This window comes from Phoenix dactylifera, unplaced genomic scaffold, assembly GCF_009389715.1.
Source record: "Phoenix dactylifera cultivar Barhee BC4 unplaced genomic scaffold, palm_55x_up_171113_PBpolish2nd_filt_p 000539F, whole genome shotgun sequence".
Lineage (NCBI taxonomy): Eukaryota > Viridiplantae > Streptophyta > Magnoliopsida > Arecales > Arecaceae > Phoenix > Phoenix dactylifera.
In genome coordinates this window covers 127,532-143,589 of record NW_024067948.1, presented here as the reverse complement: position 1 = coordinate 143,589, position 16,058 = coordinate 127,532, and the positions used below count along the sequence as shown (strand labels likewise).

Here is a 16,058-nt window from a genome sequence, read left to right as displayed (position 1 = left end):
TCCAGAATATTTTGATATCTTTTTCTAATGGTTTAAGATCCACCAACAAGGTAGAAATATGCCACCAGTCTGGAGTAAAAGTTGTGTGATTGTCACTGCTATTTTACAGTTACAATCTTTCATCGGATTTGCCACTGAAATAAAGTTAACCATTATCTAAGTGTAATCTGTCTCCTTTCTACACCTACCAGACTAGTGAGCAAATTCCTTCCCTGTTGGTATTACACTTCCCCATTCTCTTACAATCGCTGAACATTTTCTTTAAACCTATCGTGCACCAAAAAGGGAAAAGATGCAACAACAAAAAAAAATGAAGGGCCGAGGAGATATTTAAAGTTACCTTCTCTACAAATGGCATGATCTTTTGGGAAAAGGGGAAAGGTGAATTTAAGATCAGTAGTAGTACATGATTCACTTAGTAAACTTTCTTTATGCAAAGCCCCGATGACAAGTACTCCTGTATTAATTTGCCTAAGAGAAGAATGGCATTTGAAGTCCTTCCAGATCATAATGACAGATAGGGCATGTTGTTATGCTGTGAAATTAGCCTACGCTTGGAACTGCAACGAGCCACCAATGTATGCACACATCTTTATATAATCAAAAGCCGTGATTTATGCATAATACTTTTTTGTACATTGCTTCCCATCTCATTATCCATTTAAAATGATTTCTGTATATGCTTCTTCACTATCCAAATTTAATATCTCGATATTCCTGTTGCTTACATCTTTGTGTGGCTCTTTCAAGTGGATAAGATGTTTGAGGTGTAAGATGGATTATGACAAAATAACTAATAGATGTTATTATCTCAAAAGAAAGAAAATATTCATGTTTAATTTTCTAAATATATATATATTAATTATTGAAGGAATACATGGAGAATGGGACTGTAGTGAGAGCACATGTGCCCCTTCCACTTGCTAGGTCACTCACACCAATGAGGCAACAACATGTGGCTTCAGGTTGCTAAAAATATGATAAGCTTATTTCTCTAATAGCTTCTTGCCAGTTTTCTTCTCAGGCCCCCTGTTCATGAATTGAGATATGGTAAATATTTTGTATATATGTAGGCCAAGATTTAGCATAAGAGCTTGATCTTGTTGTAACATTATACTCATGTAGATAAAACTAAAGATGTCTTAATTGATGACATGAAATTTTAGGATTATTTTGAATCAAGAAATTGCCTTGTGTAGTTTTAAAGTTGGTGTGTTTGTCTTCATCAGTTGCATTAACCATACTAGTTTTTTATTTGGGGTTGTGAATTGTTCAAGCAAGAGAATGCAAGACTCGTGGCTGTGACTGTTGGGGCTGCTTCTATGTTTTAGTTGGGCTGAGCCCGTGAAACATGATACATCTTGCACTTGTGATCATAGCATGTGTGATCTTGAAATTTTGCCTCCCAGTAGGTCATGATTGGCAATACAGAGATTGACTAGAGTAAAGTAGATGTTGCACATCTTTCCTTTTTCTTTTGTTGGTGAGAGTACATCTTTCTTTGTCTGGTAATTGCTGGAAAAACTTCATCCATCATTTCACCTTGCTCTACAATGCGCTATTCCTTTTTCATATTTACAAAGAGAAAAAGGTCTACTTTAATTAATAAGAGTAGTTGGACCAAGATAAAATAGTTTTCAAGGTAAAAAGAGCTGGTATATGAAGACAAAAAAAGATTTTATTTGATTGGTGGTTGGGGCACTTAGCTACATTCTAGTTGGAGGATATTGGTCAACTAATTTTTCTATGCTTCGTTAGAGCTTTATAATTAAAGTTGCACTGCAGCTCAAGTAGCTTTAAAACTTAAATTGCAGTAGTTGATTTAGAAGAAAGTTCACTTCTTGTATTTAGAGAAGAGTTTGGGCAAAATAAAGATGAAACGAAAAAGATGGAGAGGAGAGAGAGGGTGTGGCCTTACTTCACCTTATGACCATGGTAGTCCATGGCACTATGTCCTTCACTAGGGCCCTCTTGAAAAGCCCCTCAATGGAGTCTATGTCCTACGTCTTGATATAGGCCAGGATCAACAAAGCCCAAGATATGGTATTGCTAACATACATTCCTTCAAACACCTTGCAAGTAGACATCACGTCGAAGCACCCGATGTACATAGAGATAATGGGTATTTTGAACGAAGAGGTTGGTATCAAAATTATCAGTGTCAAGGGCATAGGCATGGACCTAGATGCCCATTGGTAAGGAGCATGCAATGGTGCAGGTCTTGAGAAAGGCAGAGAAGGTGAAGGAGATGGGGGCAAGGGGCCAAAGATAGTGCATAACACTGTAGTGGTGGAACATGTGGATAGTGATGACGAATGAGGAGATGGGGTGAAGGAGGAGGGCAGCACAGCAAATGAGGGCAACCAAGAGGAAGGGATTAGGGCAGGAGACCTAGGAGAAGATGAGGAGCGGGTAAAAAGGAAGTTGTTGCAATAAAGGTCAAGATGGACGAGGTAGCCGTAGGGCATCCAAAGGTGGGAGACCTAAGGAGGCATCAAAGATGGTGGCAGGGAAGGACTCAAGAATGGGGCAGGAGAGGAAAGGGAAAGGGAAAGAGGAGAAAGAGAAGAGATTAAGGAGATGGCTAGTCGCAACCAGAGAGGTCTAATGGGACAAGGTCGAAATGGGGCACTAGATAAGAGGGACGCGATGACATAGAGTGTGGTGCTAAGATTTTAATTGAAATGGAATAGGAAAAAAAATAATTAAAATATATAGTCGAGCTGCTGTAACTCGTCTTATGACCATTTTAACCATAAGTCAACCTACTGCAAGACAACCCTAAATTGCAGGACAAGCAAAACTCAACTTTACAATTTAAGTTGCAGCCATCCAACTTAACTTTGCAATTTAAGTTGCAAGCATCCAAACAAGCAAATTGGTCACACTTGTAACTGAAGCTCCATGCGAGTTTACTTACAGGACTCCAAACATAGCACCACGTTTTGATGCTTTCTAGATATAATAATTTTTTATCAAGTTTTTAGAGACTACTATAAATATCAAGATCATTTGAGTAAGCTCCAGATATATTTTTGATTTTTTTTTTTTACTTTTTCTGTTTATTTTATCCTACAAAAGGTATATTAATATTTTAACCCTCCTTCTTAATTTACTTTTTGGATACTCCAAGCATGCCCCATAAAATCTTGAATTTTAGCTGTCTCAATGCTTTTGTAAAGATGTCCGCAACCTGCTCCTTTGTCTTGCAGTATTTTAGCACAATCTCCCTGTTTGTAGTTGATCCTTGCAAGAAGTGATATTTGATTGCAATATGCTCCATCCTATTGTGAAACACATGAATATTTGCCATTGTGATTGCTGATTGTTGCTGCCGAATATCTCAGTAAGCTCTTTCTATAGCTCTCCGATGTCTGCAAGTATTCTTCTAAGCCACATTGCTTGAAAAGTCGAGCTTACTGTTGCAACATATTCTGCTTCAGCTGATGACTATGCCACTGTGTCATGTTTCTTCAATGCCCATGAGAAAATTTCAGATCCTAGCGTAAGCATAGAGCCTGAAGTGCTTTTTATGTCATTCATTGATCCAGCCAAATCACTGTCAGTTGGGTTTGTAGCATATGCCGAACTCTTTCATGCCGTGAATGTATTGAGTATTCTCTTTGCTACTCTGTAGTGAATCTGGCTTTGGTTCTGCATGAACCTTGATAGTTAGCTTGTTCATCTGCTTCTCATTGCAGAGCGTGCAGATAAATCCTTGAGAAGCCTCATAGCCAATCTTAAAACATAGGCAGGAAGAGTGTTTCTTTAGGAAAATACGAGCATTATGCTTCTTCCAAATGCTCAAGTGACAGTTGAAACTAAGTGATGCCAAGCTGGTTGAAGAAGCCTTTTAACTCCATGATTTTTTCATTTAGTCCAAAGAAAAGCGAGGCTAGCAGGTTGACCGCAGAAACGCAGAGGATCTAATGCAGCACCAAATTCTCTTGGAGAAGGGACAGTATAGAAGAAAATAAAGCAGATGTTTCTGAAGTGTTACTATACAGCACACAACCATTAGTAAAAGACCATCCCTGATTCATCAAATTCTCCTATGTATTTAATCTGTTTTTTGCCCCCAAACTGCAAAAAAAAAAAAAAAAATCTCAATTTTGTGGGTGCAGCTGTCCTCCAAACTGCTAATTCATGGATGGACAGAGGTTCCATCAAGGAAAATTGGGACCAACTCCAGGCTGGACTAGAGAAAGAATCTCTTGAAGTTCTCCCTAGCTGTGAGGGGTCTCTCTAACCTAATATTCCAGCATCTGTTGGTTCTGCGCCATTGAGATAGGAGGTCAATATCCTGGCCAAGCATCTTCATAGCAGACCCTTCTCCCAAAGCAAGAAAATGTACATCCACATTATTTTGTGGTCCTTTGACTCATCCGCTTTCTTACTTTTAAGGTCAGCGAATCTTGCCATTCTTCTATCACTTACCTGATTTATATTATCAAAAAAAATGATCTTTATATGATAGCAGATGTCGGAGCTACAACATTCGTTGCAAAAAATTCTCCAACTTTTATTAAAGATAGCCCAATGTCACTTGCACCTTATGTAGGATTAAATACAGTCATAGCAGTAGAAAAATCACCAGTAATCCATGCATGAGCATGTTCCCTTTTTGAAATGGTGGAAGCGGCTATTGTCCCTAACAATTATTTCACGTTCATAAAAACCCGAAAGTAGCTTTGTCACATTATGGCAATCATTACAAACTCGCAAGTTTTTGACAACTCGGATCGGCGACCCTTGTTCCGCATTTATAAGACCAAAAGCAATTGCCAATCTCTCACTATGGAGAGCCAACTCTGCTTCTTTATCTCTCTCTTCTATACACAACAGAACTTGTGAGGTGTCAGGAATGTATCCTGCACATTTCAATCTTTTACCCATCTCATTCAGTTTATTATAGATTGCTTCAGTCTGGGGGTGAGAAGTATCCCCCACAGCAAATTCATGAACCACACCTCCATGTTCTACCATGCTAGAACCTGGATCCTTTCTAACTCCTCTTTCCTTCATCAGACCCCTCATCTTCGAGACACTGTCCCAGAGGCCAGCAGAAGCATATATGTTGGAGAGAAGGACATAGCACCCAGAAGCCTCAGGTGCCAGTTCAATCGCACGCTTAGCAGCAAATTCACCAAGCTCAACTTTTCCATATTTCCTGCATCCGCTAAGTAAACTCATCCAAATTATCTCGTTTGGTCTCATGGGCATCCGGTCTATCACATCTCTCGCCTCTTTTAGACGCCCAACTCGACAGAGGAGGTCCACCAGAGAACCATAGTGTTCGACTGTTGGCTTTATACCATATTCCTTGCTCATGAGATCAAAATACTGACGCCCCTCATCCACCATTCCCGCATGACTACAGGCACTCAGCACTCCAACAAATGCTATAGAATGGGGTCTTATTCCAACTCTCTGCATCTCCATGAATAACTGTATAGCATCATTAGCCATACCATGCATTCCTAAGCCCATGATCATCGCAGTCCAATGCCCCAACTTCCTTCTGTGAATCTCCTCGAAAACGGAGAGAGCACTCTCAATGCTGCCACACTTCGAATACATATCTATAAGACAAGTTCCAAGAACACCATCTACCCTAAATCCATTCTGCCTAATGTAACTATGAACTGACCGGCCCCTTTCGAGCAGAGCTAACCCAGAGACAGCTGAAAGGACGCTAACCAATGTCACCATATTCGGAACAAGTCCTGCTGCAAGCATCCTCTCATAAACAGAAAGAGCTTCTTTAAAACGCCCATTCTTATCAAGCCCTGTGATCATCGTGTTCCAAGTGATGACATTCTTCACGGGCATCCGATCAAACAACTCTCTAGCAGATTCAAAGTCCCCATTTTTCATGTACCCATCAATCATCGCATTGCAAGAGACCACATTCTTCTCGGGCATCTGTTCAAAAATCTCTCGAGCAATTGTAGTTTCCCCGCATTTCGAGTACCCATTGATCAATGATGCCCATGAGAACAAATCCCTTTCCGGCATTTCATCAAACAACCCCCTCGCCACCTCAATCTGGCCATTCCTCGCGTACCCGTCAACCATCGAATTCCAAGTAACCAAATCTCTACACGAAATTCTATCGAACACCTCCCTGGCAGAGACCAAGTCGCCACATTTACAGTAGAAGCTGACCAAACTACTTTGAACGAAGCCATCCGGGCCGAAACCCAGCTTCAGAATCAACCCATGGATCTGCTTCCCTTCTTGGACGGCATTCAACCGAGCGCACCCTTTGATCACGCAGGGGAGGGTGAAGTTGTCGGGGGCGGCGGAGGACCGGCGAAGCATGTAGGAGAAGAGGGCAAGGGCGGTGTGGGAGTGGTGTTCTTCGACGCAGCGCTTGATGAGGGCGTTCCAGGAGAAAGCGGTGGGGTGGGGGATTCGGGCGAGGACGGAGCGGGCTTCGTCGAGGGTGGCGAGGACGGGGCGGGAGTGGAGGGCGAGGAGGCGGGAGGAGAAGGCGGGAGAGTGGGGGAAGAGGCCGGTTTTGATGGAGGCGGCGTGGATTTGGTTCAGCTCGCGGGGGGTTTGGCAGAGTTGGAGGAGGGCGGCGAGGTGGGCGTGGTTTATGGATAGCGGAGGCCGTGGCTGGGTCTGGGTGGCGGAAGGTGAGAATGAGTGGTTCATCATGGGAAGCCCGTTGTCTATTTTTTTTCCAGTTCAACTCAACTATTTTGCTTTTTAAGCACGCAAAATATGCGAGAGAGGGGGACCGGGGTTGTATACTTCGCGCAAAAGAACGATTCCCCAAATTAATTGATGAATATATACATATATATATATATATATATATATATATATATATATACATACATATATATATATATATACATACATATATACATACATATACATATATATATATACATACATATATACATACATATACATATACATATATACATACATATATACATACATATACATATACATATATACATACATATACATATACATATATACATACATATATACATATATATACATATACATATATATATATATATATATATATATATATATATATTGGTACATCCGCGACTTAGGTACAACGGGTATGGGTATAGCCTATAAAGTCAGAAAGAAGAAAAAATTGTAAGGAATATGGAACAAACGTGGTTCTTCCAGAAAAAATAGCTGGAGTGATGAGCTATATAGAATGCCACCCAATCCGCAATACTATTTACTTCTCTGTAAACATAAATAGCCTGATGGGAGGCGCACTCACCCAAAAACTACAGATGTCATGAAACAGCCACATCCCACTGGCAGCACAACCTAGACCCTGGATCTACTCGATCACCGTGGCTAAATCTCTCTCAAGAATAATACTGTCCGCACCCAGCACCTACCTAGCATAGGAGACTCCCACCCAAGCGGCTCTGATCTCGGCACCGACGATGGACTAATCGAAAATCCACCGAACCCCGGCCGTCACTAATCTGGCCTCCTGATCTCTGATGACAAACCCAGCACCGCCACTGCATCCACCCTGCTCGATGCTACCATCAAAGTTCATCTTAAGAAAACCAGAAGGTGGAGGCTTTCAGGATACGAGCACAATTCTGGATGCTACAAGAGCGGAATGAGAGCCCAAGATTTTCTTAGCTAACCTAAGGGACGATGATGCAGTGATTGATGTCAAGGACCTCTACCTTATAAAGTAGGGCTCTTTCCATGAATTTGAGTTCAAAGAATATGTATGTAGGTGTATAATTGCTTCTCAATTTCTTAAGAGCATACAAATTCATATGCTCATCTAGAACCTGGCTCCAAATGTTAAAGAGTTGCTCATCTTCCTATATTCTCTAGATCCTTTTGTGGTTGGATATGAATGCCAAATTAGAACTCTATATTTCTAGGCTTGGATAATTGGGTTCTTTTTAATTGAGCCAAATCCCAGTCCAAGGCGCACAGTTCTTTTTTGAACCCAACCAACCCTCGATTTGGTTTGATATTTGAAACTTTCAGAACCGGGAAATTTTTTGTTAGGCGCTTAGACTGCTAAACGATTGCTCGAATGGTAATTGGGTTCGATTCGAAGCGGCATTGGCTCTCGCATCAACCTTTTATTGGCAAAGCCATGATTCCGCGAGCTCGGACTTAGTTTGCTTGGACCTAGGCTCTAGTCTAGATGGTGTAGGGTGGGAGTAGATAGCAAGTGGGGATTAACCTCTCCTGGTCTAATAAAAAGAAAGACAGGTTAGGGCTTGGGGTTTAGGTGATGTCTTGAGGGAGGTTTTGTAAAGGAAGAGACATAGGGATGGGCTAGTGTAAGTGGTCTCACTTATGGCGCTGGAGAGAGAGAGAGAGAGAGAAAGACCAAGAAAGATAGCGGAGGGAAAGAGAACCAATATGACAAAAGCGACACAAACATAGAGATATAGGAAGAGAGAATTGGGGGGGGGGGGGGGGGGGGGGGGAGGAGTAGCCGTACTTGAATGATTGTGAAAATTGCAACATGCAGATAGGAACAGCTTGTATCAACTTGTTAGTTTAGAAAGTAAATCTCATCCAGAATCTCATAAGTATGAAAAGGAAAATGATTGAAGCTGATGAGAGGCAAAATGGATCGTCCTGCTCTAGCGTGGAACCACCTAATTCCTGCCGAGCAAACCTCAGAGCCGAGCAGGCCTCAGTCCCACTAAGATCCAGGCCGATTTCGGACCCCGCCGAAGGCCGAGCCGACTCGGCCAGAGGCCCGGCCGACCTCAGCCCCCGCCAAAAGCCGAGCCGACCTCGCCAAACACATGTCGCGGCCTCCAAGCCTGCCCGACGACCCGCGCATGCGCCCACGCTCGCACATATGACCGAACATCCTGACTTGCTGACCACGCCATGACATGCCAACCAAGGACCATGACTTGCTGCCAAGAGCCATATCCTGCCACACTTGCCAAGAGCCATACTTTGCCACACTGGCCAACACCATACCGTGCACAAGGACCGCCCAAACCGTGTGCCTCAAGTGAGCCCTGGCCTTGGTCACACACCACCTGACCAAGACCATCTCCTCTTATGATGAGGATAGACCATACCTCAACCACCTAGGTACCATTGTGAGGACTATAAATAAACCATATCAAAAACACTCGGGAACTTTTTTTTTTCAAAATACTCTGCTAACTTAATCATCGGAGGGCTTTTGCCAGAATCTCCAGCCAAGACTTTGTATAGGTACCCTGGAGCGCAGGACATGGCTCCCTTTCTCCCCTTTTTTCCATCTCGGCCGGTGTCTTCTCGGCTTCCTCCGGCGTGATCACCCTCAGGCCATATTTCAACCACAACAGAAGCCTCTCCTAATAAAATAGTAGAGATTTCCACAGAAGGATAACACACTTAGATTTGAGAACTACGGCTAGAGAAGATGCTTGTTTGGATACAGTATTAGATAATTAGAGGAATTCCATCATTTGAAGTTGTCATGTATTGGGTCAAGAAATTAAGATCTTCCTGAGCCCATCAAGTCAAAAATGCCTGCTAATCTGCTCAAAACTAAGCCAAGCCAATCAAGCTAACTAGTTAATCTAGATTTGCCCAATGATACTTTAAATATTTGGAAAGAAGTCTGTGTCAAAGCCAGCTATCGATGACAGCCTATCTCCAGTATATATTGCTGTAAATAGACATTTGATTTTAAAATGTATTTTCCATAGTTAGGCTATATTATATTTATTGCATGTTTAGATTAAGGAGTCTTAATTGTTGTAATTAATCTCGTTTCTATATAATGACATGGTATTAGAGCCTAGCCATTTCTTTCGTGATTCTCGTCTTCTTGGTACTGGACATTATAGAATTGGTTCTGTAATTTCTTCGAGCTTCAGAGTGGCCTAATTTTGTTGCATAATCTTTCTTTGTTCAACATGTCTTTTGAAAAATCTAAGTCTTCTTGCATCTATTTTTCAGGAAAGAATTATTTTACTTGGGAATTTCAATTCCAAACATTTTTCGAAGGCAAAGAACTACAGGGACACCTTGATGGGTCTGATTCTAGACTTACTGGCAGTGCTAAAGTAGCAGAGTGGGAGATGAAGGATGCACGCATTAGGAGTTGAATTTTGGGAACTACGGAATCCCACATAATTTTGAATCTCTGCCCCTCTAAAACAGCCAAAGGTATGTGGGATTATTTGAAACGGGTTTATAACCAAGAGAATGATGCTGGAAGGTTTTAATTGGAATTTGATATTGCAAACTACAATCAAGAGAGCTTGTCTATTCAAGAATACTACTATGGTTTTTATTAATTTGTGGACTGAATACTCTGATATTGTGTATGCCAAAGTTCCTGTGGAGTCATTGTTTGCTATTCAAAAGGTCAATGAAATAGGCAAGAGAGATCAGTTTCTGATGAAACTGCATCCAGATTTTGAAATTGTTCGCTCTAACTTAATGAGCCAATCTCCTACACCATCTTTGGATACTTGTTTGAGTGAGCTTTTGTGAGGGGAACAGCGCTGCTTTACACAGGCAGTTATGGAACAACAGAAGGCTTCCACAGGTTCTCAAAATATTGCCTATGCAGCAAATGGGAAGCGAAAGGTCGAGATATGAGGAATGTTAAATGTTGCAGTTGTAAGGAATTGGCCATATTGCAACTCACTGTCAGAAGAAATTTTGCAATTACTGCAAGGAGAAAGAGCACATCATCACAACATGTCTGATGCAACCACAAAATCGCAATCAAAGAGCATTTCAAGCTATTGTTAGTTCTCCAGTTTCTGATTCTTTGGATTCTCTCTCTAATGCAACGATGTCTTCACAAACTTCTTCAACTACAGTTGCTGCCTCTGGTTTTCTAACACCTGAAATGGTTCAACAAATGATCTTCTCTATTTTTTCAGCTCTTAGACTTACTGGTGATGGTAAATCTCCTTCAAACCTTTGGCTCTTTGATTCTGCAGCCTCAAACCATATGACCCATTCCTCCAAGAATCATTCTAATGTCAAACACTATAATGGCAATATACAAATTCATACTGCAAATGGGGATTTGCAATCCATTACAGCCATTGGTGAAGTCTCTTCCTCTTTGAAAGATGTTTTTCTTTGTTAACCAGAAAGCTCGTCAAAGGATTGTTTATGCCATTAATATATGGCAAGACACCCATTGCCGATACTAAGTAGCAGTCAAAAATTTGTATCCATTTTTCATGATATTATGCATGGATCAGATATATCAAATTCTCCCCTTCAATCTAAGATGCAGGCAAAAAAAATCTGATCATAGCCTGTCATCTAATCCCAGTTCCTCCGAGACGTTGATTGATGAGGGCACAAAAGTGCAATCGTCATACCATCTTAATTAGTATTATAGCTAATCATTAATAATAAAATTAACTAATTAACGTTTTATTTGTGCTTGAGTGCAAGTAATCCAAGAAACCAATTAACATTGGGTTTGAGCCCAATACCCGGCAGCCCGAGCTCAAGTCAAGCGAGCATCTTCATGTGATGGAGCTCAGCCCCACGATGCAACCGGATCTCTTCCGTCATCAACGGTCTTCAGCCTTCAATCCCAATGTGCTCCCAGAATTTTCCAGATCCGTGACGCATCCGGATCAAATCCCAGCTTCCTGCGAAGCCAAGTCCCAACCAGCGTTGCAACCTTCCATTCCCAGCCGTGCGCCCATTCCGGATTCCCAGCATCAACCCGTCCATCTCCTCCGCGTCTGCAAGCATCCCGTGGCTAGCTCATTCCTCCCTGCATCGTGTCCCCCTCTTGGCACAAAGAAGGAAGTTCACAGCCTCCCAAATCAGCGAATCCCCTCACGCGTCCGTTTCTTCTTCAGCCGCATCCTCCTCCTCCAGTCGTCCGCATTACTTCCAGCTGCCGTTTCGAGCGATGCAAGCATCCTGTGTTCCAGCCGATCCGCACCGGATCTCTTCCACGATCGGCTCCTCCCCGTCGATCCCGCGGCCCGCCTTCCGGATTCGAAGCGTCATTCACGTCCAGCCGTTCGTCCTCCTCCCGCTTCCAATCTGGCACCCAAAGAAGGGAAGAGCAACGATCCCGCGTCCGTGAAGGAAACCCCAGCATCCTGGATGACACGCAGCCCTTCCATTTCCAGCACCCCAGTGATTTCCGTGGCATCCTCCTTCTTCCGCGTGCGATCCCAGACGATTCGCCTCCTCCCAGCAAAGATCCCAAGCATCCTCACTCCAGGGGATTAATCTATAAAGGGAGGGGCCATCGGCAGAGGAGAGGAGAAGGTGAGCTCAGTGGAGGAGGGTGGTGATCGGCTGGGGACCAAGAAACAGAGGGAGGTCGGCTGGTTCAAGAAAGAACAGAGGAGGGAGGAGCTTAGGGCTCGTTTGGTTCGCGGGAAGCATTTTCCTTCCTAGGAATATGATTCCTGGGAAACAAATTCCTAGGAAGAGGATGCCTAGGAAAGTACTTTTGGCATGTTTGGTTGACCATGGGAAAGTGACAAATTTCCAAGGTGCTTATGTTTGGTTGGCCATCCACTTTCCTAGGAAAGTTATATATAATTCCTATTATGCCCTTAATAAAAATTAGGTTTTTAATGCCTCTTTAATGCTTCTTTAATGCTGAAAGGACTTTTTAGGAAAAAGTAAAAATGGAGTGATTCCCGCCTCATGGGAAAGTAACTTTCCCATGTTTCTCATGGGAAAGACTTTCCCATGAAATGTGGGAATCACATTCCCATGGGAATATAACTTTTCCTTCTCTCTCCTTTGAAAACTCCAACCAAACAAGAGGCATCTCATTACTTTCCCGTTTACCACACTTTCCCCCCTTCTTTTCCCGCGAACCAAACGAGCCCTTAGGAGGTGAGCTTGGTTGGAGGAAAAAGAACCAAGAACAGAGTGCTCTGTTCTTGGAAAGAAAGAAAAAAAAAGAGTAGTTTATGTTGAAGTCCCACCGTGGGAGAGGAAGGGATTTTCTCATTTTTATTTTATTTTTTATTTGCAGAAGAAAGGAGCATTAGGCTTCATCTTCAAATTTTTTTACTTTTTGTAATCATTTTTTTATCAAATCAATCAATTTTCTTCCACGCAATCCTTGTTCTAGGTTCAGTTTAATTTTTTTTTATGCAATCTTTTAATTTTTCTTTCATGCAATATATAAAATTTTCTTTTATGCAATTTATGTTCCAGGTTTCAATCTTCTTAACACTGTTTTTATCCATTTTAATTTATGCCAAAGATTTTCTTTGATCAGTTAAAAATATAAATACTTTTAGGATTTAAATACCTATCTTTTTGTCAATTTCAAGTAGAAAACATTCTCTGGTAACCCAGAGAATCATTCAAACATCCCCGATGTAATGCTTTTCTTTTTGATATTCAAAAATCGATTTTGAGTCTGAGTCAACGTTTTTATTTTTAAGCAACTCCAATTGCCTCCCTGTGGATCGACCTCTTACGATCACTATTCTTCGAGTAGAACAGGTAAGAGTAAAATTAATTTAAACTTTGTTTGTCGGTTCTAACAACGATCTGTTTAGCGTATTTTCAGGTAAACAGGAATTTGACAACAAAATTTTGGCGCCATTGCCGGGGAGGCAAATCAAGAAGCAACAATGATCACGAAGATCAAATCGGATTTTGGATACCCGGAGTGAACGCACTCCGGTAGTAAGTTTTTATTTTTATTTTTATTATTTTTTCTTATTTTGATAATTTTTAGTTAATAATTTCGTAGTTATTAAATTCTGAAATTTCAAATTTGAAATTTAAAATTCAAAAAAAAATTGAAAAAGAAAAAAATTCCAAAATTCTAAAATTCTAAAATTCAAAAAAAATTTTAAATTGAAAATTTGAATTCTGAATTTTGAAAAAAAAATTAATTAAATTAAAAAATAAAAAAAATATTAATTTTGCTAGTAATTGATAAGGTGCAATCCTCCGAGGTTATCATACCTCTATTGGGGCTCCTCACGGAGTAATCTCCAAAGCTTATTTAACGGGCATTCGGAGATTGACTGACACATAAGGATTGTGTTTAGTTTACATTCAAGTTATTGCTATATAAAAATTAAAAAAAAATAGTAAAAAAAAATTGCTTGCTCATTTAATCAGTACAACCTAATGACATTGCATAAACTTTAAAAAAATTATTGATTATTTGCTGCATTTAGTATTAAGCATTTGCATAAAATAATTTAAGGTAAGGTCGGAAAGTCATTACCTGTCCTTAGCCCAAAAATCACCATCGTGCATACATATCCTAAGCCAAATTAAATTAAAATCAATTAGACGTTGGCCTTGGGATTTTCAAGCTCAATTAGGCTCTTGGAAAGAAGCGGCTGAAAGCCACTCCAGTGAGAATTTAGTAATTGGTGATGTCTAGGAAAGTTTTACAATAGTGAGAACTGTTACGGGTATTGTGGTATCGGTGTATCCCTTCTGGCACCACCACACACTCCGGGACTTTTCTGGTCACTGGTTACTGGATCGCTTAACTGGTAAGCTCAAGCTTACTCTGAAAGGGAGATTAGAAGCTGTCTAATCTAGGAGAGAATTTCAGAAACTTTTTAACCTGATAAATCTCTGTGCAATTAGATTAAAAGCTACTAAACCTCACTTAATTCTAAGACTAATAGAGTCAAATTGTTGTGTGGTGTTGGTTGTGGTCATCTGTATCTAGCCCTTTTCTTCTTTTAAGATTTCGTTCATTGTAGGAGTCAAATCTAATGAAGTGTTGATAATGTATGCATGGTAGAAGATCATTAAGGAATAAGTTAACCCCATTTGATCCTGAGATTGACAGAACTTTTCATCACAACCTGCGAACTGTAAACCAACCGTCAATCTCTACAATTGGTGAACATATTAGAACTTTGAATGAGTTGTTTGCACCCGCATCCGCTAGTCCCCCTACTTGCATAGTATTACCAATTAATAATGCAGCCCAATTCGAGATTCAGGTTGCAATAATAAACATGTTACCCAAGTTTCATGGGTTCGAGAGTGAACAACCCTACATTCATCTAAACAAATTTTTGACAATCTGTCAAACGTTTAGAAATCAAAACTTAGATGAAGAGGGTATTAAATTAAGGTTGTTTTCCATGACTTTAGAGGATCGTGCTGCTGCATGGCTGTATTTCCTTGCCTCAAATTCCATCACATCATGGGAACAACTATCTAGGAAGTTCATGGCTAAATTCTATCCCATAGTAAAGACTGAAAAAATTAAGGATGCCATAAAACTTTTAGAGAAAAATCTAAGGAGGAATTTTTCCAACTTTGGAAAAGATTCCATGATCTTTTGGTCAAGTGCCCGCACCATGGGCTTGACAAGGCTGATCTAGTACATTTCTTTTACAAAGGATTACCTCCAGCACATAGGAACATGCTTGAATCCATGCATAAGGGTAGGTTCATGAACCAAACCCCTAATCAAGCCTATGAGTTCCTTGTGGACTTAGCTGAAAATGCTCAAAATTGGAGTAGCTACGGTCAGGAGGTAGATAGAGATGATTATGGGTTCTAGAGAATTGACCTACGGAATAAAAACAGACCCAGAACTCAAAAATATCATGTCGAATCTGGTGAATGGGGTGAATAATCTAAGCAAAAAAGTTGGATGCTTTTACGGTTTCCACTAACTCAAACTCACAAAAAGAGCCAAATTCCATCATGAAAGTGGAACATGAGCCACAAGGCTTATGCATCTTGTGTAACAGTTCTGAGCATCTAGTGGAGTATTGTCCTAGTCTACCCAACATTAAGGCTGAGCAGGCAAATGCTCTAAATTCATATAATGCCTTTAAGAAACCCACTCCCAATTCATTCAGCCCAGTTTATCATCCTGATAATAGGTTTCATCCGAACTTCTCATACAAGCAAAATGAACCTATTCAGCATCAAAGTGGTCTACCAGGTTTTCAGAGGAACTTTTCCAAAATAGGTCCATCACAAATGAACCAACCTTTGGTTCCATCTGTACCTCCTTACAATACCCCTGCCCCACAACAATCTTCAACTCTAGAAACCATGATGGCTAATATAATGAAGCAGCAACAAGACTTCATCCAACAGTAACAACA

General features: G+C 40.9%; 2 protein-coding genes across 6 annotated transcripts in view; one reads left to right on the top strand and one right to left on the bottom strand.

The window, feature by feature from the left end:
• Positions 1–10,395, top strand: part of LOC103714908 (GTPase HflX-like) — a 63,837-nt gene extending 53,442 nt beyond the window's left edge. For 4 of the 5 annotated variants that reach the window (XM_039119384.1, XM_039119382.1, XM_039119385.1 and 1 more), the window contains one exon: positions 9,946–10,395. In XM_039119384.1, coding sequence (XP_038975312.1) covers positions 9,946–10,056 — 111 coding nt within the window. In that variant the 3' untranslated portion in view covers positions 10,057–10,395. Of the gene's footprint in view, positions 1–871; positions 1,188–9,945 lie in introns of those variants that run through there. The other variant, XM_039119381.1, reaches the window with a different exon arrangement.
• LOC120106375 (pentatricopeptide repeat-containing protein At1g08070, chloroplastic-like) lies at positions 4,502–6,718 on the bottom strand. Its single transcript, XM_039119379.1, has one exon. It carries the CDS (start codon positions 6,664–6,666, stop codon positions 4,591–4,593), a length of 2,076 nt encoding a protein of 691 aa, XP_038975307.1. The 5' UTR covers positions 6,667–6,718; the 3' UTR covers positions 4,502–4,590.
• Positions 10,396–16,058: the final 5,663 nt, after the last annotated feature.